This window comes from Pavona decussata, unplaced genomic scaffold (genome assembly GCF_977016875.1).
Source record: "Pavona decussata unplaced genomic scaffold, jaPavDecu1.1 SCAFFOLD_201, whole genome shotgun sequence".
In the NCBI taxonomy this organism is placed as follows: domain Eukaryota; kingdom Metazoa; phylum Cnidaria; class Anthozoa; order Scleractinia; family Agariciidae; genus Pavona; species Pavona decussata.
The window spans coordinates 662,427-686,706 of NW_028145609.1; the positions used below are offsets into that span (position 1 = coordinate 662,427).

General features: G+C 37.6%; 3 protein-coding genes, 1 long non-coding RNA gene and 1 pseudogene across 9 annotated transcripts in view; 2 read left to right on the top strand and 3 right to left on the bottom strand.

Moving 5' to 3' along the window:
- Positions 1-11,797, top strand: part of LOC146461182 (uncharacterized) — a 31,734-nt gene extending 19,937 nt beyond the window's left edge. The window contains exons 2-8 of one of the 4 annotated variants that reach the window (XM_085087048.1): positions 3,066-3,319; positions 5,130-5,247; positions 5,768-5,893; positions 6,060-6,182; positions 7,219-7,341; positions 9,487-9,636; positions 10,797-11,797. In XM_085087048.1, the coding sequence (XP_084943174.1) occupies positions 3,066-3,319; positions 5,130-5,247; positions 5,768-5,893; positions 6,060-6,182; positions 7,219-7,341; positions 9,487-9,636; positions 10,797-11,362 (1,460 nt within the window). In that variant the 3' untranslated portion in view covers positions 11,363-11,797. Of the gene's footprint in view, positions 1-2,508; positions 3,320-5,129; positions 5,248-5,767; positions 5,894-6,059; positions 6,183-7,218; positions 7,342-9,486; positions 9,637-10,796 lie in introns of those variants that run through there. The other 3 variants (XM_085087049.1, XM_085087050.1, XM_085087051.1) reach the window with 3 other exon arrangements.
- LOC146461180 (peroxidasin-like) overlaps positions 1-24,280 on the top strand; it is a 163,516-nt gene that overhangs the window by 51,956 nt on the left and 87,280 nt on the right. The gene's annotated exons all lie outside the window — the stretch shown is intronic.
- LOC146461181 (uncharacterized) overlaps positions 1-24,280 on the bottom strand; it is a 90,257-nt gene that overhangs the window by 35,095 nt on the left and 30,882 nt on the right. The gene's annotated exons all lie outside the window — the stretch shown is intronic.
- Positions 1-24,280, bottom strand: part of LOC146461183 (uncharacterized) — a 78,616-nt pseudogene that overhangs the window by 16,787 nt on the left and 37,549 nt on the right. The gene's annotated exons all lie outside the window — the stretch shown is intronic.
- On the bottom strand, positions 16,664-23,847 carry LOC146461185 (uncharacterized). The gene is made up of 8 exons (XM_085087165.1): positions 23,843-23,847; positions 23,035-23,155; positions 22,247-22,307; positions 21,632-21,705; positions 20,232-20,312; positions 19,504-19,646; positions 18,808-18,899; positions 16,664-18,008 (listed from the first exon to the last, which is right to left on the bottom strand). Exons 1-8 carry the CDS (start codon positions 23,845-23,847, stop codon positions 18,001-18,003), a joined length of 585 nt encoding a protein of 194 aa, XP_084943291.1. The 3' UTR covers positions 16,664-18,000.

The following is a 24,280-nucleotide window of genomic DNA, read 5'->3' on the forward strand; positions in this document are numbered from 1 at the left end:
TTGGGACATATTTGAATTTATTTAAGGCCACATAACCCCTAAGCAACCAATGACAGTTTGAGTTCAACCTGAGGAACCTACAGCTGTTGAAAGCTACTGGGCCAACTTTACAACACGCTTGTAATGACAACCTTGTGCGGGATAAGAAGGCCATTGTCATTGTCATTGTCATTTTTACTGCAATCGTCATTGTCACTGTCACTTCCATATCCATTGCCATAGTCACTTAACAATTGATTCATGCGTCAGCGTGCTTCATCGAGATATGAAACACCCGGGAAGTTTGGAGAGCACGAAAGATGCGTAAGAGTTGCTCGAGGCGTAGCCGAGAGCAACTCTAGCTTCATGAGTGCTCTCCAAACTTCCCAAGTGCTTCATATCTCAATGAACTCACAGCTGTCGCATGAATCAATTGTTTTATAACATTTTCAACGCGCACTGTAACCCGTGGATTCTAGGTTGACCAGAGGTTTTCCAAACATTCACCTAATGTGCAAAGTGGTAATAAACAACCCCATGTTCAGTAAAAATACCCAACTTACAGGGTAAAAAAAAGCAACACGCCTTTGATTTCAATAGTTATAGTTTCTAATTATCGAATAAAATACACTGTTTGCCAATTCAGTAAAAATTTTCCAAAAAACAAACTTGAAAATATTATCCTCGCGTTACATGGGAGAATTCTTTCCGCTCCAGAGGGCATGTGTTTGTTTACGCAAGATTTACGTATTTGTCACGTTTCATCAATGAAAATATAGAAAGGAAACAGACAACTGAAGTTTTCCTAAATGAAAAATTTATTCAGATAAGTCTAAGCAAAAGAGTACAATTTGAAATCCGAGATGATAAACGCCCACGCGATTTGAAAGAGCTGCAAGTCCATTGTAGTAAACGTGATCAAACCCACGTGCAGACCACGGTTTTCAAAAATTTCGCAAAAAACTGTTAGGAATACAAAGAATCAGTCAATTAGAAAAGTATTTAAGCTTAAGTACAAATTCACAATCAAACCTGTAATTTCTTGTTAATTGGATTCTCGTATTGCAAGTACTTGAACATTACCAAGAAAGTCCGTGGCTTAAATAATGATCTGCGTGAAATGTCCGCTTGCTCGTCGGCTGGATTAAACGACAATTTGTCCTTGAAGCACAATTTCTTCGCCGTTTTTGATCGGATTTTCGCCGTTGAAAATGTGGAGTATTCTTTAACAGTTTTTCTTTCAGTTTATCGTTTCGAAAAGGTGTGTTTTTCCTCTGAGAAAGCGAAATTGGCGTCTGAAAATTAACAGCTTTGCGAGACACGATGACAAGGGTCTTGCTTGTTGTTTTTTCCTTTTCTTTAGATTTTTTTTTTTGGGGGGGGGGGGGGGGGGGCGGGGAGGAGTTAAAAACTCCAATCCCAAAGAAAAAGTTGGCAGATCTTCTTCATCAGCTGGTTCGCTTCTTGCCATCTGTAGTTAAACTTTTTGTTGAAGTTTTTCTCCGTTTTTGAACGCAAAATGTCGAAGTCACTAGCGGAGAAATTTTTCTTCTCGAGGCATTTGTTTGCTGACGTCATCAGCGTGCACAATAGGAATATGAAGCACGCTCGCAAAATAAATTTGATTTCACAAATTTACTAGCTATGTTATAATGTCATTTTTATTGCCATTGTCATTGTTATTTTGATTCTCATTTTCATTACATAGCCAGTGTCATTGTCATTACTACTGTAGTTGCCATTGCCGTTGTCATAGTTCTTAACATTCCCATTGTCATTGTCATTACCATTGTCACTGCCACTGCATCGCCATTGTTGTAAACATTGCCATTGTCACAGTCACTGCCATTGCTATTCTCATTGTCATTTTTATTCTAATGCTTATGCTCATTGCCATTGCCATTGTCATTTTGATTATTATTCTCATTCTCACTCTCATTGCCATTGTCACTGTTATTGTTATTCTCATTGTCATTCTCATTTTAGTGTCATTGTGGTTGTCATTGTCATTCCCATTCCCATTGTCATCTCCATTGTCATTGCAATCTTAATTGTCATTACCATTGTCATTGCCATTGTTCATTGCCATTTCCATTGCCATTGCCATTGTCATTGGCATTGTAATTATCATCGCCACTGTCAATGCCACTGTCCTTGACACTGTCATTGCCATTGTCAGTGTCATTGCAACTGCAATTGCAATTGTCATTGCCACTGTCATTGTCAATGCCATTGTTCATTACCATTTCCATTGCCATTGTCATTGTCATTGCCACGGTCAATGCAACTGTCATTGCCATTGTCATTGTCATTGTCAGTGTTCTTGTCCTTGTCATTCTTATTGTCATAATCATTTCATTGTCATTGCCATTACCATTGCCCTTACATTATCATTACTATTGTCATTGTCATTGTCATTGTCATTGTAATTGCCATTGTTGTTATTTTTATGTTTACCATTACCATTGTGACTGCCACTGTCATTGCCATTGCCATTGTCATTGTCATAGTCACTGTCATTGTCATTGTTATTGCCAGTGCCACTGCCGTTGTCATTATCATTGTCATTGTCCTTGGCATTGTTATTGCCATTGCCATTACCATTCTCATAGTCATTGTCATTGTCATTGTCATTATCATTACCGTTACCATTGGCATTGTCATTGTGGTTGTAATTGTCATTGTCATTGTCATTGTCGTTGTCATTGTCATTGTCATTGCCATTGTCGTTGTCATTGTCATTGTCATTGTCATTGCCATTGCCATTGCCATTGCCATTGCCATTGTCATAGTCACTGTCATTATCATTGTTATTGCCAGTGCCATTGCCATTGTCCTTGTTATTGTCATTGTCATCGCCACTGCCATTGTTATTGTCATTGTCGTTGTCGTTGTCATTTCCATTGCCATAACCATTGCCATTGTAAAGTTCATTTTAATTGCTATTGTCCTTGCCATTGTCAATGTACTTGTCATTGTCATTGTCATTGCCATTACCATTGTCATGGTCAAGTGTGCAAGTTTCTCCACCCTATATTTATTATTTGTAATAGTATTTTCTACTAATGATTTTCTTGCGTTTTTAGTTGGCTGTCGAACTATCAAATTTCTCCCACCAAACGATGGCCATTACTTGAAGGCCCACGTAATTTTGAATCTTACCATTGGAAGTACATACAGATTATGCGAACATCATTGCCTTATGGAGAGTGAATGCGCTTCAGTGAACATTGGACCAAGAATTAACAACAAAATAATATGCGAGTTGAGTAATTCGGATCACTTCCAGCATCCGGAAGATCTTATAAGAAGACCTGGCTGGACATATGGAGCCACAGAGGTAACTGAATATGCCTCTGACAATAAAGGCTATGTACTTACTTGACATTGCCGCGTTAAGATAAAAAGAAAAGCTCCTTTAAGCTAATGTTGATAATCAAAGCCTGGAATAAGGGTATTGTATTTCCAGAATGTCTATTGGATAACTGCGACAAGGTATCAATTCATAATCATGCTCCCAGGTCATAAACCTGCCGTGAGCAAATATGGTCAACGAAAGTGTCATTCAAGAAACGAACTGAAAAATGTTTCTCTTGAATGCAGAAAATCAGCGAATCATTTTGAGGAGAAACGTCTCTTCATTATTAAAGGGCCCATCAATCAAAAAACTGCATTCTTTAAAAATTCATAAACCTATTAAGCCTATTCTCTCCGACGGCTAAAACATTTATTTTTTGCTACACATGTCAAAATCCGTTTTCATTTATCATAACCTGGTTATTTCTTTTTTTATTATTTAATTGTATCTGACTTCCACTTAGATTGACTGTTCCAGATGAAGAAAATAAGACCAAATTTAACTCTACTTCAGCTTGATGGAATTCAAAAATGGTTCCGCATTGCAGATTGATTGCAAAACACAGATCTAGTGGAAATACCTACCAGGTTCCATGGCAATGATTTAGACAATGATTACAATAAAATTCACACAATCACTAACGTTTACCGTACTTTACTGCCAAAAATGCAAGATCTTTTTCTGCCATTGTGCTTCTTTGTTTGTTTTCGAATCGTTTCACTGAATTTGTTCAGCTTTGTAAAGAATACCTGGAGCTCATCGTCCAATTATCCAGGAACAGAATTGGTACGAGCGGCGCTGAAGTAAAAACCAGTTGAGAAAAAAAAAATGACAGGTTTACCGTCGTGTGTTTATGTTCTCCACATTCCTTGAATTTATGTTGTGTTGTCTTCACTTTGTTGTTCTTGTTGTTCTTACATGACGGCGAGAAAATGTACCAATAGCCTTATCAGTTGCGTTTTCTAACATAGCGTGCGTGCATCTCTATCTAATTGCTATTGGCGTCATCACGGTACATTTGTCAACAAACGCATGGCCGTGAGTTCCTAACGGGCCTGTGTAAATCAGATAAACATGGGTTTCCGTCGCTTACTTTTTACAAAGTTTCCACAGAAATGGACGAAAATAGTGAAGAGCTGCCCAATTTTTTTTCCTGGAATTGAGTCTTCTCCAACTGTACCGTGCACAACTTAAACATCGCCGTGAATCGAACCCTAGTTCCCGGCTTTAACCTTGATTTGAACATTTCAGTACTTAAAAATTGTGTGGGATTGAAAACTCGTTTGTCTACATTTTCGTTGACTTTGAACTAACTCAAAGAAGCAAATTTTCATTGACAATTTCAAAGGAAACTTTTTTGTTCAGACCATACCATTGTGGCGTGTTTGTAACCAGGCAATAAGAACCTCTGTTTTTCTTTACAGTACGTTAAGATAATTTTGTAACCAATTAGGAACAAAACTTGTTTCCCGCGCACTACTTTGTTGTCAATTCACGTTACCAAAGAAGTGGTTTGTGCTTTTAGCTGTGCGTATATCGAGTTATGGATGCACTTGGAAAGTCTGAAGAGCAATCGGCTGCGCCTCGAGCAACCCTTACGCCTCCCTCGTCCTCCTCAAACTTCCCGCGTGCATCCATAACTCGATACACACACGCTAAGCGTGAACCAATGGTTAAGCGTTCTCTAACTCGTTTTATTTAATATAGAGTGCGTGCTCATAGAATAATAGTTAACGAGCAGGAGAGGATAGAAGCAGTGTATTGACAAATGTGTGCTTCTTTTTCTGATCAGAATCTTTGCTCGATTCTCAAACCTTGTCTCAACAACGCCAAATGCCTGTATGGGTACACTGACAAGCAATACCTTTGTGTTTGCGCATCCGGATTTACAGGAGAAAATTGCGAAAAAGGTAAATATGACACAAATACAATGCCGTCCAAAAGTCCATAAACTCTTGCAGCGTATTCAGCTAGAACACGGACCGGTTTGTTAATGGTTCTTTGATTTTCATAATATTTCTGTGTGGCAAGCTAAAGGTTTATTAATAAACTGATAATGATCGGTAACTTAAAGGTTACTTGATAATCAGAGACCTCGGAAAGTTGGTTTAATGCAACTTTCACGGATTACTAAAGGAAAGATAAGTCCAACAATGTCAACTTCTCATCATCATGAAATAACTAATGACTAATAGCACTGCTAAACGTTTGCTCCTAAAAGAAATTTTGAAGATTTTTATTTGAGTTCGTTTTCTATTTTTAATATCCTGTTTGATTGATTATTTTGGTCATTTATTTTTTAGGCTATCAGTTTGATCAACTCGTGTGTTCAGCTATAATTTTCCTTTCATCTTATAAGCATCTCGTTTCAGTACATCCTTTTCTAACCGGCTTTACTCCTCCTTCAATCATAATTCTCCAATTCTTTAGATATCGATGAATGCAACTCGAGAGACATCCACAACTGCAACAAGAATGCCTCTTGTGTAAATACTGTTGGACACTACAATTGCACCTGTAAACCTGGTTACACTGGCAATGGTCATTTATGTTCAGGTATAACTCGTCTTTTAACTGTATTAATTAATGTGAATTTGGGTGGAAGTACTTCAAACTGAATGATTGTGATTGTGTCAAATTTCGCATTCCATTCACAAATCAAATTCAATTTCACGGTTGTCTGACCAGTCTTCTTCTTGTTCGTTACTCTTTAATGATGTAGATATTGATGAATGCAGCAACGGCATCCACGACTGCAACGAGAATGCAACCTGTATGAACACTGTTGGACTCTACAATTGCACTTGTAACTCTGGTTTCACCGGCGATGGTCATTTATGCTCAGGTATAACTCGTTTTTATATCTGTATTAAGGTGAATTTGGGTGGAAGTAATTCAAAATGAATCATTGTGATTGTGTCAAATTTACCATTCCCTTTATAAAACCAGTTCAATCTCATCATTGCCTAATCATTTACTTCTCCTCTGTCTGGAGTTTCAAGAGCATACCCGCAGTCAATAAGTAGAACGAATATAGGGATCATTAGCAGACTTTTAATAAAATAAACACCGTCCGATTGGATATCCGTTGTCTGATTTATTTGGACGGAAACAAAAGAAAGAAACGAGCAGCAAAACCAATTCCATTCTTGTTCTACTTTCCGGAAAGCTCTCCTTCCTTAGCGGTTTTTTCTTTCTTTACTTTCGATGCCTGTAATTTCATCTTCAGCCCCCAAAGGACAGCGAAAGCAACGGAGCTATGGACTAAGATTGTAAATTTTTTGCTGTTCATTTTTGCAACAATGAAAGTGTCGAAGCACTCAGAAAAACTGAGCTGCGTTTTCATTCATGTTTTCGATCTTTGATCTTTAGGGCGTTATAAAGCGCACACTTGACATGACAATCTGTCAAAATGTCCTCCAATCGCTGTGTAAACAAAATCGAGTAAACCTATCAAGATTCTCTTGTTGTTAACGTCATCTTTAATCGTGACATGCACATGAAAAAGCGTGTGTAAAGAAATAATAGGAGGGTTATAAAATACATGAACCCTTTTTCCGACTTGAGAGGTTGTCCTCAAAATTTCACAGTTCCCCGCTAAGCCTCGCGTTTTGGCCAACTATTCTTTTATCAGACAATATTTCAGCCTCGGACAATATCTTCTGATATACAAGCCGCAAGAAAGGATTCATTAAATAAATATACATATATATGATAAATAAATGTTAAGAAATACATACATGTCCGAATTAAGTGGATTTGGATAGAAGCAGCTCAAAATAAATGAGCTTGGAACAAATTTGCCATTCCATTCATTAATCCAATTCAATTTTCATCGTCTGATCAGTCTACTTCTTGTTCGTTACTCTTTAATGATGTAGATATTGATGAATGCAGCAACAGCATCCACAACTGCAACGAGAATGCAACCTGTATGAACACTGTTGGACACTACAATTGCACTTGTAACCCTGGTTACACTGGCGATGGTCACTCATGTTCAGGTAGATGCCGTTTCTTTCCTGGTACATTGGGGTGGATTTGACCCCTTGGAGATGAACGAGATTTGTCTTTTGATTATGATTATTATTTTCCGATTATCGATACATCACTAAATGAAGTAACGGCTGGGCTAAGAAATCAGAAACTGAAGTTATCATCCTACATGTTATTTATTTATTTATTTATTTATTTATTTATTCATTTATTTATTTATTTATTTATTTATTTATTTATTTATTATTTTACTAGTTGTCGGTAATATCAACAAAGAAATCTTGATGATCATGATTCAAGTTTTATTTATTCTCCGACCGGTTTCGTCTGATAACTACAGACTTCATCAGGGAGATAGAACAAGATTACATTGGCAACTTCTTTGATACATAACTGTTTAAAGTGAAAATTACGTCCCCGTAAGGGTGTGAACAGCGAAACACCCACAATAATTATTTGCAGAATATGGTTAGACTCCAGCGAAACGACTGTGATATTTAAATGTTGGGACCCAAAATTAAAATATTACACTTACGCGGACCATCAAATGTCTAGTTATTACTAATTTACAGGCTTATGGTACTTTGCCAGTAAAAAATTATCTGCTTATTAATGAACAGAAGGTCCGAGGGATTTCAAACGCACAATCGTTAACAATCTTCTCGCTGAGGTTACGCGCAATAAAAGAGAGCGAGTTTTTACGATAGGCCGAGATTTGACTTAACATTCCCGTAGAGGTGATGGGTGAAAGTGAATATAGGAAAATTCATAGATTTGAACTGCGGAAGAAAGAATGAATAAGTGAATAACCATCGCAATACAATACTTTACAATAATACTTTTTTATAATTCTCCCCGAGGGGTTTTTCAGAATTAATTTACAATATGTATATATAATACTAATAAGACTAACGATATGAAATATTATTACTTACATATTCTTGATATATAGATAACAACGTAAAATTGCTACTGCCAATAATAATTAACAATGTAATAGTAGACTATGGTATGTATACCGGTGTCTTATTTCTTCATTAATTCTGCCTTTGCATGCTTTTTAAATGATCTAAATTATCGGGCAGTTCTAATATGTACGCGCCTGACAAAAATTTAGGCTTGAACGGGAATTTGAACTTATTCACTTATTCATTCTTTCTTCCGCAGCCTGAAATATATGAGTTTTCATATATCACTTTCATACCATCACTACGAATTCACAAATTGACCAACTCCCGCTGTATAGCTCAATTGGTAGAGCACTGCACCGGTGCAGAGGTCAAGGGTTTGAATCCGTTCAAGCCTGATTATTTTCCAGGCTTTCTTTTCCCAACTGCTTAAGTTGCGTACATAACTGCAATGATCATTTACTTATTCATTTTTTCTTCCGCAGTTCAAATGTATGAATTTATATATTCCCTTTCTTCAAGAAAGTTCGGCAAAAAAAAAAAAAAACTTTCACTGACTTTGTACAGTTCTATTGTCAGTTGCAAAAGTTCGCAGCTCTATTTCTTATTTCGCAAGAACTCTCGATTGCCTTGACGGCATGCCCGCCTGATGCCTGAAGAACGAGATGCGTTTGATGAAAAGGTAATGTATATACGGAAGGACCGATAATTTCTGGGTTGCAAACGAAGGATGGTTTATGATAAATCAGAGGGCGGCAAATTATTATACAACGCACCGTTCTGTGTTTTAATGGGAAGTGTGTACATACATCCCAGCGATTCTAGGTACCTTTTCAATGCAATGCCCACTCTGAAAAAAAGAAAGTAACGATCATGGCCATGTTTGTGGGATAAATACCTTAAAAAAAGGTTCTAATTTGCCTTAATTTCAGTAGATCTTCCAAGCGTTTAAATCGCTGTCTTTTTTTTTTTTGACTTTTCTGCTTTACTTTGTTCTTTATTCATTTTTTCTGTTGTTTTTAATAGACCATTTCCGAGTTGCTTTGAACCTCATTATGAAAGCGAGGCTAAGTGCGAAATTTTCGTTATGAAAATTCGTTTTCATTCACATGCAAACAAAACTAATTTCTTGTGAAAAGTTTTGCACTTAGCCTCGCTTCCATAGTGAGGTTCACAGCAACTCGGAAATGGTCAATTAGGGTTACTGGGAGTTGATATACATTAACATGAATTTCATAACTTTAGAACTACGGGGCTGGTATTTCGAAGTTCCTGCAAGATCATGCAAGGACATCCTGGACTCTGGTTCCTCCAAGGAAGATGGGGAGTACTGGATCAACCCTGGATGGAGTGGCGATCCATTGAAAGTTTACTGCGACATGACTACTGACGGAGGTGAGGATTAAAATCTTTCCACCTTACACATTTTCTTGCGTATGCGTGTTTAAAATAGATTACTTCGACTGCGCTTGTCGAAAAATCGGATGGAAGTATAAACTAAAAAAAAAACTTTTTTTCTTTTTTTTTTCTTTGGAAGAAAACCTCAACATACAGCACGGGGATATTTTTTCAAATGTTCCTCGCACACGAGTCGTAACAACAAGCTTGTTGCACACCAAAGGTGTCTGGTAACGTGAGGTTAGAGCAGATTTCTTTTCTAACCGTAAGCAATTTTTGGAGACAAAGTAAGCTTGTAACATTTTCGTTCAAAATCACAACTTTTTCTAGCAAATATTTAATAGCAATTTATGCAAACTTTGCCGTCGTTTTTGAGAGAAAATCATGAATCACAAACCAAGTTTAATTCGATTTCACGACCTTATTAATGAAGACGGTAAACTCGGGGAAAATATAGTTCAATGTTGGACGGATTTGCGAATCTGAATTAAAATCTAGTTTTCGGCAAGAAATAGAGTTTGCCGAACACAGTTTTTAAGTATATACAGGTGTTAGTAAACGTTATTTACATACCAAGTAGTTCTAGGTGCCCCAGCACGGTGGGGTAGCAGGGGGTGGCATGGTGCAAGATTAACTAAGAAGGAATGTATTTTGCTACTTGTTGTTAAACTAGGTACTTTTACCATGGCAACGAGGCGAGCTATCGACCGTCCAAAAATAACACGTTTTCTTTATTTTTAGAAAATGCACTCGCCCTATTTTGTCCATTTTTTATCTCCAGGAAGACTCCCAAAATACTTTACCTAAGGAAACAGTTCATTTGCACTAAAACTAGTCAACGTTTTTTTGTCAAATGAACATGCAAGGCTTTAATTGGGTTTTCACAGCAAAGAAGAAACGCATGTACTTAAATTTCGATTACTTTGAATTAATATAACAAATTGTTGTGAGTCACAGATCACTCACGCATGTCAAAGTTGGTTATGTCACAGGTTCGTCATTAAATGTTGAAAACCTTCAGGCGTGGCCTTAGATAAATTTAATCGTTATCTGATGGTTTCACCTCGGGTATTACAAAAAAAAATACGCAGAAACTTGTATCAATTTTACAGGCTGCTTAATGGTCATATATAACGATTAATCTTCTTTGACTTCAGGGGGCTGGCTTCTTGTCTCCAGTTACGTGATGCAAAGCTCAACACCTCCCTCTCAGCTGCCACTTAACACTTCACTTTTTGGAATAAGCAGCAATCAGACGTTTATCACAACAAGCGTCATGAAAGAGCTGAGAACATACCTGAACTTCACTCAAGTAAGATTTCACTGCAGAAAGAAAGGAGGGCGCACATTTCATATCGCCACGGCTCTGAACAGCACAGGTGAAGCTGCCGTCCAATACTTTAGCAATCAAAGGGATGATATGCCTGACTCTTGTGGTTCGTATTGGAGAATGAATGACGACAACTCTAACTTAGCTAGATCTTGTAATAATTGGGGGAGGGAAGGCGGTATTTATTACGTTGGTAAATGGGGGCATGAGTCTGTAAGTGGTTGGAATACTGGAAAACCTGAAAACCGGTTATTCGATAACCCTGCTTTCGAAGGATATCGTTATCATTGGCTTCTTTGTGGGGACGGGTGGGGCAGGTGGAACAGGTGGGAATGTGATGATTTCCGTGTTGGAGTATCTTCTGGGGATTTCTGGAAAGTGTTTGTTCGCTAAGGGCTTTAGATTGGCGCCATACTTCCTTTTTTTTTTTTTTTCATTTAACAGGGTTTAGTGGTAAACAAATAGCCTAAGCCATTTCAAAGCTTCCAGGGAAGCTTGCCTTGTAGTGGAGAGTTACTTATTGAATAGCTGAATCTCGTGACCAATTTCAATTCTAGACAGATTCAGTTGAAAGTGTTTTCGTCGATAGAAACTAAACTGTATTATGATGTTGTTAATTAGTTATAGTGATCACAAGGGTTTATGCTGTTGGAGACGACAAAGCAACAAAATGTTTCTTACTTTGAAATAAGCACAAAATTACCGTCAGCCAACCTGTCGCGTGACCAGTATTTCCGAGAATCAAATGAACATTCGAATTCCTCTTGGTAATGTCCGGCATTTGAATGGAATCTTGAACATTTTTCTGGAAACGTTTCTGAAAGAAAAGTCATAAACTGAAAAATTAATGTAAAAACTTGGGAAACAATTGTTATTCTTGAAATACTTAATGCTGTAATGTAAAGAAAAATTCATAGCTTTATACCGTCAATAACCTAGAGAAATTTCTACGAAAACTCTGAAATCTCGTTGGCGAAGTTCAAAACTGACATGTAAATTTCAAAATTCCGTTCAAAATTCAAAGATACTGGTCACGCCACTCACGCGTGACGTGGATTGACTCTCATACAATTTACAGTCAACCCAGGTCACGCGTGAACGATATTTTTGAAATTTGAACGGAGTTTTGAAATTTACATGTCAGTTTTGAAAATCGCCAACGAGATTTCAGAGTTCCCGTATAAATTTCCCTAGCTTATTGACGGTATAAAGCTATGAATTTTTCTTAACATTACAAAATTGAATATTTCAAGAATAACAATTATTTCCCAAGTATTTTGAATCTTTTTTTCAGTTAATACGTCTTTTTCGGAACGATTTCCAGAGAAATGTCCAACATTCCATTCACACGTCGGACATTACAAAGAGAAATTCGAATGTTCATTTCATTCTTGGAAATACTGTTCACGCGTGACCTGGATTTACTGTAACATGGGATGAAAATTCCGGGTGGATAGGATACAAATAGTTGTCACGGGTGTCAGTAAAACGCGGGGTCGGGGTCGGGGCCGGAGCCGGGGCCGGGGCCGGGGTCGGGGTCGGGGTCGGGGTCGGGGTCGGGGTCATTTTTTTTCTTTTTTTTTTTCTTTTTTTTTTTTTTTAACATCACAGGTCATTTGTGGGTCAAATAAGGATTAAAGCCAATATAAAAAAGTTAAGTCTCTAAAGCTCACTAGCTTAGAATAGGTCATCGGTGACAACACTCGATGCAGTTCCGTATTCTGGCGGACATTGGTTCCGTGAATTGACTACCTTTTATTCTTCTACGAGACAATATATTTCCTTGAACTAACAAATTCTTGAACTAGAATGTGCATGAACTCATGAACACCCCCGCTGCCTTCCATGATCGTCCTCGTTGGTTACAGTCAACCCTTGTCACGCGTGACTATTATTTCCGAGAATGAAATAAACATGCGTTCGAATTCCTTTGTAAAGCTCGGCATTTGAATAGAATGTAGAACATTTCTCTGGAAATCTTTCCGAAAAAGACAATTCTTGAGTTTTTTAGCAGCGATGTTTTATGAAAATTATTTGACATCGGATTTCCATACAAACACTGTTATTTCAAGCCTGTTTGCCTACTCGTCAAAATGGCGTCGAAAACCGTGATAAGGCCTGTTTACATGTCAGTTTTGATGTCGGCAATGAGATTTCAGAGTTCTCGTTTCCCTAGTTTATTGACGGTATAAAACTATGAATTTTTCTTTATATTACAGCGCAAGTATTTCAAGAATAACAATTGTCTCTCAAGTATTTTGAATCTTTTTTTTTTGTCAGTCAATGCGTCTTTTTCGGAAAGATTTCCAGAGAAATGTTTTACATTCTATTCAAATGCCGAGCTTTACAAAGGAATTCGAACACATGTTTATTTCATTCTCGGAAATAATAGTCACGCGTGACAAGGGTTGACTGTAACAAACGAGCACGATCATGGAAGGCCTATTCTAAGCTAGTAAGCTTTAGAGACTTAACTTTTTTATATTGGCTTTAATCCTTATTTGACCCACAAATGACCTGTGATGTTAAAAAAAAAAAAAAAAAGAAAGAAAAAAAAAAAAATAAAAAAAATGACCCCGACCCCGACCCCGACCCCGACCCCGACCCCGACCCCGACCCCGGCCCCGACCCCGCGTTTTACTGACACCCAGTTGTCACTTTGCTTTTTTTCTTTTGTTTCTTTTGTTTTATGTTGTTATCGAGGTTTTTGCAGTTTTAAGACATGTTTCGGCATTTATATAATATGGTCAAAAAAAAATAAAAATAAAAATAAAATAAAAATAAATTTGTATGAGAGACTTGAATTAACATACCGAATTTGTTAGTTTAATTTAAGTTCCCGAAGGAAATGTAGTGATTCTTTGATGTTAAGCCAGAATTTAGAGGTAGCATGGTTTAAAATAGATAAAATATACCCGATGAACACGCCGAGAGGTATGCCTCAGAATTCTGAAGATGCTTGTAAATACGAGAGGCCCTGTCCGAAAAAAAAGATGTTGACAGATGCATATGGCGAGATGTTATAGGTAAGACTCGCCAACATAGCAAGCATTCCGGCTTGTTACCACAGCGATGGGAGCCTTTTTGGGACAGGGTCCTTCACGCCAAATCTATTGTTACGATTAATACGATAGTGCTTACAGAGTTGTCTAATCTTATATTTAGCAGCTTTGGAAAAGTAGCCTACATAAGGTACTTTGTAAAAATGTGTTGAAGAACTGGAACCCAATAGACCAGTGTTAGGTTTCCATGTTTTGTTGATATATTGCCTGATCACCCGATCTATTGTGTTGGTAGATAACATGCTTTTGCGTAGAATGTTCTTTACCTCGTTGTGAAAACCATTCAACGTACTTATTTATCTAGTAGATTCTGATACGCTCAAGCTTGTATGAACATGTTGTTAATCAGAACATTAAGAAACGGCAACTTGTGGTCGACCTCCTTTTCCATAGTAAACCGAATATAAGGATGCTAAGAGTCAATATCATTGAAAAAACATAAGAGCACAATACTCTGAGTCAAACAAACAAAAACCATATTAAAGGTATCATCTACATAGAATAAAACATTGAAAGATGTGTAGTCTTGTAACAACAGACTTTTATGAAGGTACCATAATAAAGTTGGCTTGGAGAGGAGTAAGGGGAGACCCAAAAGCCACACCATCGATCTGATCATAGATTGTCGTATCTTGATCAATGTTTAATTTGTTATATACGTTACACATATGCTGCATCTTATGCCACGTTCAGACTACCCCACTGCTCGGTTATCGGGAACACCGGTCACTAGTCTGGATTTAGCTTTTTGTTGGTGCTCGAGCAAAAATCTGGGAACGTCCCCTACCTCCTAAGATAGTACTAGGGCACTGTTCCTGGGTACGGACACTGATCTGAACAGGATTAAAGTTTCAGTTCCCAAGCTTTTTTCCCATGCCTCCCTACGATACAGTAAAAACAAATAATGGAGGGCGCTAAATTGACGAACGAGAAGACGTTTGCTCTTTGGGCACCAAAGAGTCTGAACAATGTCCTTTTCAGTGCCCGGTAGCAGGGCCCATGACAGGTCTCAGTCGCGCTTTGCACAAATTATCTGCTTGTTTCCTATAAACTCCGTACAAATACTTGTTCAGTGTTCGGTGGATTACGTACAAGGTGTTAAATTGCATCAAACCATGCGTAATAATGGAAACTGTATCCTTATAGTTTACAATAAACTAACAAGATAGATATATTCATTCTTGTTGTTGTTTCTTGATTGGTCTAACCAGAAAGCAACCCTTCATGTACACAGTTTATTCTTATTTGTGAAATGAAATTAATTGCTGTTGTTAGGCATATTTTTTAGTGTAGAGTTCTGTTAATTTTACCCAAAGATAGCTTTGGAACAGACAAAACCAGTCTGCCTGATACTTAGGCGACGATATACCATGGGCAACTAAAATCAGGCAATTTTCCACAAGATTGACCAGAATAATTGATTTATTATTAAACATTCGGATAAAGGAATTAAAGTTGTCACTATATGGCCAATTCTTGTATCCGATATAACACACACACTGATTGGCTAAATTGAGGGCAAAGTGCTACCGTAATGCACACATGCATGCGTTATAGCAGATATTAATGTCAGGCAAATGTTGACTGCAGTTTTCTCTTCCATATAATTTTAAATGCAAAAGAGGACGTGCGGATGAAATTTACGGGAACAAACGGACGACCGGTTAGCTCAGTTGGAAGAGTACCGGGCTACTGTGCGGGATGTCGCAGGTTCAACCTCCGGCCAGACCAACATTCAGGGTCTTTAAATAACTGAGGAGAAAGTGCTGCCTTTGTAATGACATCTGCAAATGGTTAGACTTTCTAGTCTTCTCGGACAAGGACGATAAACCGTAGGTCCTGTCTCACAGCACTTGTTCCTAATAATTTAATCTGTGGGACGTTAAAAAACCCTTGGCACTGTTCGAAAAGAGTTAGGCGTGGAGTTCCCGGGGTCATGGTCAATCTGATTAGAGCCGTCATTGGTCTGGGTGGGTGGGGTGAGATCATATATGGACTGAGGCGGCAGCTGGAGGCACCCTCTATATGCTGACGTCCGATCTCACCCTCTGGTTCCTCCGCAATTCAGCTACTAGCTTTTGTTCATTGACTCTGAAAAGCCCCAAGGGGAGTGGTCAATTACAATTACTTTCGGAGGTACTCACTTTTCCTACGTTTACTACAAGTTCGGAGCGAATGGAAAAAAAAAATACTTCCGTTTTACATGTTAATTTTCTGGGATTTTGAACTGAAAACTTGGGCTAAAAGAACGCGCCCTTGTGCTCTACAGTTTTCCTTAATGCGTAAAAACAGGAAATGCTTGCTGACGCGGGGGTAATTTCATTCCATAGTATATACTTCATGGTGGAAAGCCACCTGCGCACCGGTAGTGTATACGTCATGTATTACTCAAGTTCTGTCCTCCACAAACAAGAAACGCGAATCCCGTAAGGGGCGCATATGAGACGATAGGAAGCAGGGAAACAGCATTCAAGTTCGCTTCCTTCCTCCTAAGAAAACACTGCACTGTAATATAAAGACGCCTCTGTGTTGAGATCCGTTAGGCTTGTTTCTGAAGCGAACCTTCCCTGTCATCTGTATAGCAGAGAGGGCTCTAGTGACGAGACTGTAGATATTACAAGGAACAGCACACTTGACAGCAATAACTTTAATACATTAAATCAATGTTATTTCGTACACAATCTATACAGGTATCAAGGCCATTTTAAACACAAAGTAAAGATTACCACAAATTCGTGCAACAGCGCACACTAGGTCTAAATGTACTTATGATTTACCCGCTAAAGCGATTTTCTAATCACGCTCATGAAACAAAAAACAACGGTTATCACATCTTGTCGAACAAAACACCTACAAATGAAGTTGGGAACAAATCAGTGGGCCAAAGATAACAATAACACCAAGAAAGAAGGGGAAAAATGTTGTTTTTCCTTTGCTCCTGGTTCGTTAACCCTTAAAGCCCCAATATTGGCATGTATTTTCTCCTAACTGGTCTCCAAATATTTCTTATGCTACTATTGGGAGAATTTACTTGACCATCAAAATTTACCTTTCGTGATATTTCCTTTATTCTCACGCCTTGAACGATTGTTGAAATTGTGAAATTAAGGAGAAATTACGCGCTGGTAAAATTGGAGAAATTCAGGGTTAAAGAAGTGACTTTGTGATCATACCACAATACACAATCTTTTTACAGCGTACAGCTCTGTATAGGCATATGCTAAACGACAGAAAACACTTAAAAATGAAACACCGCTCTCATGTCAATTCGTTACCACAAGGCAGCGGGTCCAGCATAAGCTAAAACATAGTTAATTGAGGGACTGGTTAGGAAACCTTGCCATGAAAACAATGGTGCTGCAATTTATGTAGGAAGGGCCGCTACCCTGCTCAATCATTTGTTTTAACGTTCACACCACAGTTGAATATCTTAACAAAAACTTTTCGATTGGTCAGTTGCTCAATCACATTCCAGGTGCAGGGTCAAGACCAAGAAGGTAAACGAAAACATATAACAAAGAAATTTGTCAGGTTTCAAAACCATTACCTTTAATCAACTATGTTTCCAATAAATCTTAAACATATCATCAGTCATTTTGGTTGCTTCTGCCAAAATGAGAGAAAAAAAAAAGAAGAATTTCAAAATAAAAAAGTAGATCAGTTTGATCTACATCCGATGCACCTGTGGTTGTCCACGAAATAACAAATCTGAAAAGGGCTATCTCTGTTTTTTTTTTCATACAAGCTAGTACTAGGTAGAATTCGATTCTTTACGATGACAATGCCTACTTGAAATCATTAATTAAAAGAAGTGAGTCACCCAAACAGATGTACTTATGTAGTCCAGTCCAAAGTTCATCCAAGGGACAAACATAGCAAGTGTTATGATCAAAGCAAGCATGGCTGACAATTGAAGTGAACTGCGGTTACAGTGAGACATCTTGATGCAGAAGAGCTTGCACAAGTTACTTAGAAAACTGCAGAGAAAAAGAAACAAAAACACTTAGCTAAAAGGCCAATTTTGTGGGCCATTTGGACAATTCTTGCACAAGATTTCAAGTACCATATCAAACACGAAGAAGAGTCTTTCATCCGATTTCCAAAAACCGAGAAGTGAATTGGAAAGATGAGGCGCAGTTGAGTTTTATAAAAAATAAATAAATAAATAAATAAATAAATAAATAAATAAAAAAGTAAATAAATAAATCACTTTATTTTAAGTGTCAACGTCTTTAGTGCAGAGCGCTAATTGGGGACACTTTCCAAATCGAATTGGAATTTAGAAATGTTGGTTTTTGAAGAGAGGGGAAAACTGAAGTACCCGGAGAAAAACCTCTCAGAGCAAAGACGAGAACCAACAACAAACTCAACCCACATATGACGCCGAGTCCGGGAATCAAACCCAGGCCACATTGGTGGGAGGCGAGTGCTCTCACCACTGCGCCATCCCTGCTCCCCAACTTGCGAGGTGTTTGGAAATCGAATGAAACACTCTTTTTGAGTGTTTGATGTAGCTTCTGAAACCATTAATAATTCTTGGAGAAAATCGAAGCAGAAATTCACAAAATATTATGATAATTAAGATCGCATTAATTTCAAAACCTCCTTCACGGTAGTGATTAGCTTTGTTTTCTGTTCATGAAATAGTAGTTTGAGTCAAACGATACCACAATAAAAATGTCCTATTTAAAGTTTCCTTAGACAGTGTCTGTATGGCTTGAACCCCAGTCAACACTCCCATAATTTAATGTAAAACTTTATAGCAGGGTTTAGTACCTGTTAAGGCTTCCTGTGCAAAATACTTCACATCTACATCAGCATCGGCATTCAGTTTATCAAGGACTGGTTTGATCTGTGATTTGATGGTACTGTAAAAACAAAGGCAGCATTTATTTAGCCTTTAAACCTAACTCAATACTGGCAGATGAAGAAGGGGGAAATGAGGGGGGGGGGGGAGGGGCAGATGAACCCAAAACTGTTACCTTTCTTAATTTCCATACAGATTACAAAATATTACAGTTCCAATGACAATGACAATTTATATTGTGCCAAAAAGCCAAAAGTTCAAAGGAACTTTACAAAAGTGAGAAAACTTCATTACAAAAACAAGGGTGTTAAATATGTACAAAAAAATGTCACAAGGTGAAAATTAACCAGATATTAACTAAATGTTCGTTTAAAAAGAAATGTTTTAAACATATTTTTGAAAAGAAATATCAACTGAAGTACAGTTCCTTCATTCAATGGGTAATGAGTTCCATAATTTAGGAGTACGGACAGAGAACATTGTCTCCATAACTCTTCAAATAAGAGAAAAGAGTAAAAAATTGATTTGAAGAAGATCGGAGGTTGTGGACAAGGGTGTTACAGATGTATCCACAAAACTGTTATTTTAATTGTTCTGTTGTGCTTAAATGACAGTCACCGCAAAATGCCACTGTTTCGTCTTCCAACGGAAGAGGAAGTACTTACTTCTCGTCCAGAACAGGCGCAATTTTTTGTAAAGTTTTGGCGACATTAAAACGAACGTTTGCCACAGAATCATCAGCTAAGCCAATCACAACAGGTAGCATGAGTTTGACCACACTTTCCGGTCCCATGACTTCTGCTAAAACCTGCAACAAAAACAAGATGGGTGAATTTGAAAAAGCGTTAAATTTTAGCAGCAACTGACAAAAAAAAAAGATTGTTAACAGTCAAGCACCAGGGTTCAAAACTGACGGAGAAGTTCAAAGGAATTTTCTGGCATCATCATTAATTTTTCTGGTCTATAAGAATATAGACCATAGAAAACTACCATTGATTTGGTTTTTACAATAACCTGGTATTAAAGTATGGCGGAATGGGCTTTATTTTCCATTGAGAAAATGTGCGCATTACATTTGACGTCATTTTTGTTGTCTGTTTTCTTATAGAGAATAACTATGAGCCAATCAGTAAGCAGGAAGTTTGACAGTTATTGTAAAAAATGTGATGGCCCAGATAACAGATGTGAAGAAGACTACTAGAGAAGCTGTTCATTCCTACTTCAGAACTACAGCAAGAAGGCAGAATACTTAAACAAAAGAAGCTGTAAGACATTAGCACTAGTGTAATGACTAGTGGTTGAATCACATGTTTCATTCGACATGGATAGTAACTAAACATGAGAACAGAAAAGCAATCATAATAGCAATCACTTAGTATGATCAGTCACTTACATTTACTGAGTATAGCGTGGTCAGCCGGTGAAGGTAGTTTGGGTTTGTGGCCATGGATAACACCTTGGGAATAACTTGACTCTAAAGGAAACAGGGAAAATGATAACTGATTGAAAGGCATTTGCTTGCATCTATCTGGTCAACATTCATCTGATACAATGTGTCTCTCTAAACTGGGACATACTGTTATAAAATCGAAGACACTATTTTTTTGGAAACCTCAACAACCCTTATTCGGTTGGAAAACAGTTTATCATTGGGCACTATCTGTTCCTTTCACGTGTTTTGCTAAACAAATGTTTATTATACATTTAAGGAGGCTCATAAGGGTTTTTCATTGTTGTAATGTTTGTGAAATGATGAAAGATTACAAAGAAATCACATCTGATCATGCAGACAAACTATGAACAACTTTGTAACTCACTGTCGTTGGGCAACACTTTTAGGCTAGTGCTGACGTCATCGCAGTTACCAAGGCAATGGGTCAGCTCTTCAGCTCTTCAAAAATATGGCAATATGACAACTTATCAAGTAGATATTGCACTATTTCAAACAAGGCATTTTTTACACCTACAGAAAATTCCACTGGATTACTTTCTCCCAAACATTTCATCTGATCATGCAGACAAACTATGAACAACTTTGTAACTCACTGTCGTTGGGCAACACTTTTAGGCTAGTGCTGATGTCATCGCAGTTACCAAGGCAACGGCTCAGCTCTTCAAAAAGGACCTCTAATCTTCAGTTTTTGCAAATTATCTCAGAAACTAAAGCAGTGACCTCAGGTTTTTATTGCCTTGTTGGAAAGGACCCTACATTCTTTTACTCCTCTAGCAATGTGACAACTTATCAAGTAGATATTGCATTATTTCAAACACGGCATTTTTTACACCTGCAGAAAATTCCACTGGATTACTTTCTCCCAAACATTTCTATTTGAAGTGACATATTGAATTTTGGATACGTGCAAAAAATCAAGATAAAGCTGTAGGTCACTGAGGAAAATTTCGAGATAAAAACAAATGTTTCCTGCATCATTTATTTCCGGTTTGCACAATTTTATGCTGCATTTCCACTTCCAGTGTTCTACGCGCGTGACTTTTGATAGACATTTCGATTTATTCTGCTCCCTCCTTTGTGGAACAGTTACATGCACACACACGGCCGAAAATCACTTTAAAACCCTCCTTAAACAAAAGCATTTATTTGGCACAAAAATATGAACAGACATGTGTCAGCAGACATCATTCTGTTCCAGTAACCAAACATTTTATGTGAGAGCAAAGATCAAGTAATACAGGGAACTACATCTTTTAGGCCATATGACATTATGGCCTAAAATACATGTACATTCAAAGCTTTTTTCCTATGCCACTTGTCACATGTTGCCATTTTCTTACCTGAGCCCATTCAGCTCCAAATTTTTCAACTAGCTTCTTAAGGTTCTTTGCTGCTGCTTCGCGGATAGCATACACTAAACAAACAAAACAGGGAAAGATATAAAGCTTACTTTAAGGAATGCAGGTGCATGATTGATTAAGAGAAAGTCCCATTCTAAGTAGAAATCATTAACTTTCAAATACACTCACTGTCTGATAGTTAAAATAAAACATGAACAATGCTTGTAGATCTCAGTATCAATGAAATCAACATAAATTTCCCATAAACAACCTCTACCTAGTCTAGAAAAACACTGTTGTCAAACTAAGTTGCAGTCCCTTGTGAAATACTGCTCACGAAATAAACAACAACAACAACAACAACAATTAATGGTTGGGATATTTTTTGCTGTTCCCTTGTATCAAGGCTTGGAAATATAAAAAAGTGGATGGGACTTAAATTAATGCCAGTAGGGGGTGGGGGTGCATTTTATATGCGAGGAATTTCCAAAGGGGTGGGGGATAATCTAAAACACTTTGAAATTGGAAAATCCATGAAATTTCTTCTGTGGTGGGAGGTTTCTGGAACTGCACATTTTGAGACAGAGGAAAAACTAGCCACAAGTTAAATCTTACCATGATCTACCAGCCAAGTCATGCACAGGCTGTTTAGGTTCTCGTCAAAGAACTCCACACCCTGTATTTGATATATAAAACGTTACACCAATCATTGCCAACTGACAGAAAAGCTGAGTGAGTGATAAAAAATAGCCAAATGGGGAGGGACAAGGGCAGTCTTCTACATCCCTGTCATTAGAGGACCACTGTCAGGATGATAATTTTGCTGTATTTTGGTCAAAACTGCTGAAATATTTTACAAAGAACTTAGTTTGTAACATGAAATTGTTGTTATAATACTGGAAAGAAAACATTAAGATTTTATCGCAAGAAGATTACAACCTACAATCAGTTTTTAGCGACTTCTCCAAAATACACAGGAAGAACTTGAAAAAGTTGGCTATTTTTTTCAAGTTGCAATCCATTTCCATCCGAGCCATCTGCAGACAAACATAGTTAAGAGTAGTTTCTGTGCATTAGTAGGGTTATTGTTAACAAAACTACACTTTAGTTTTGACCATAACTTTAATTATTCCATTGAAAAAAATGTTTTGTTGGCCATTCATAGTGACGCTATATATAGGTGCCCCTTTAAGACACACTAGTCTAGCACTTCAATTTCTATGAAACAGACAGTCTGGATCCATTGCTGCACAGCATCTCCAATAACTACAGTACACAACAGAGCAGACCTGTTTTTCAACAGCTCAAATGATTGCTAGGGTAATACAGATGACAACACAGGGGTGATTACACAATGTAGGATAGAACACAACAGAATTAAGTTATCATGAGAGCAAACATACCAACTGACTGGCTAGCAATGGCATGTACTCTATGATTGCCAGTCGTACACGCCATTTAGTGTCTCCAGCAAGCTCAAAGATGGCAGGAAGTAGGGACTGTGACAACTGGTTACACCAATTACTGAAGAAAAGAAAAAAATCAACACAAAACACTTTAGAAGATTGTGGAATATCATGATTGCTCACAATTTAGTATTTTAGCAAGTGACGTAAATCTTGTATGCAAGGTTTAACATATTCCAATTCAAATTATTCCCATCGCGCATATGCCACACATATACATTCCAATCCGAGTAGTATGCAGGATGTTTGTCCTACGAACCTACGTAGTTTATAATTAATGGCCCAAGCTCCTACAAGTCTTCTGTAGCTCAGTGGTAGAGCATCTGAACTACATGTTATTGTAGTAATCGGAAGGTCTAAGGTTCGACTCCTGATAGGAGCACTCAGGTTGTTTTTCTTCAGAGTATGCCTGTGTCATTTACTGATAAATACATCATTCTCCTGTTTGTCCCTCAGTTTTGACGTTGACTTTTCTTTACCATTAGCTTACAATTAGCTGTTAAGGACCTTCTTAGTGAGCATGCTGTAAACCTCGATAAGTTTTAATTGTGGATTAGCATTAATCGGCTTTCTAACAACTGGCCCCAGGTTTGTGCATACTAAAGGAATTAGAAAGGAATTAAAAAGTTGTAAATGATGCCAATTGATTTTAATGTTAAGTGATGTACATTTCTGTTTTGTTTCAGGGAGAATTAAATGTTTCAATTGCCAGGGGTGGGGTACTCCTATAAGGAGTGCACCTCACCCCATTTACAGAAGGGTGCTGCTAATTGGGGCAGCTGCCATGGCCGCCGTAGTGGCCAAAGAAAGAACAGGAATGGCCACAACAGCCACAGTGGTGCCTCAAATAGCAGACACCATGTTTCTTTAATTTACAACAATTTTTCAGATTTTTTTTTCGTTTTAAACTTTTGTTACCATCAGTTTCTTTTTGTCACCTTGAATTTATGCTTCATTTAAAATGATGGAAACAAAAAACCTTACAGCTGTAGTACTGTTGTGTTTTTTTCTTTATTTGAATATTGACCATCACTGAACTGAAATCACCTTCCAAAGATTCAATTTCCATCACAACTCATATTATAGCTATTTAAGCCTTTAATTGGAAATTTTAAGAGGAATATTTGTAGCGGAAAAGTTAAGTCAGTAGAAAAACTATTTTGGTTTGGTTTAGCTTTTTTTC

Bases quoted from the DNA above. Each gene is read 5' to 3' on its own strand.
- LOC146461185 (XM_085087165.1), bottom strand. The intron at 22,308-23,034 runs GTATGTTTGCTC...TATCAAATACAG, and splicing joins CATTGCTAGCCAGTCAGTTG to GGTGTGGAGTTCTTTGACGA. The intron at 18,900-19,503 runs GTAAGTACTTCC...TTGTTTTTACAG, and splicing joins GCGCCTGTTCTGGACGAGAA to TACCATCAAATCACAGATCA.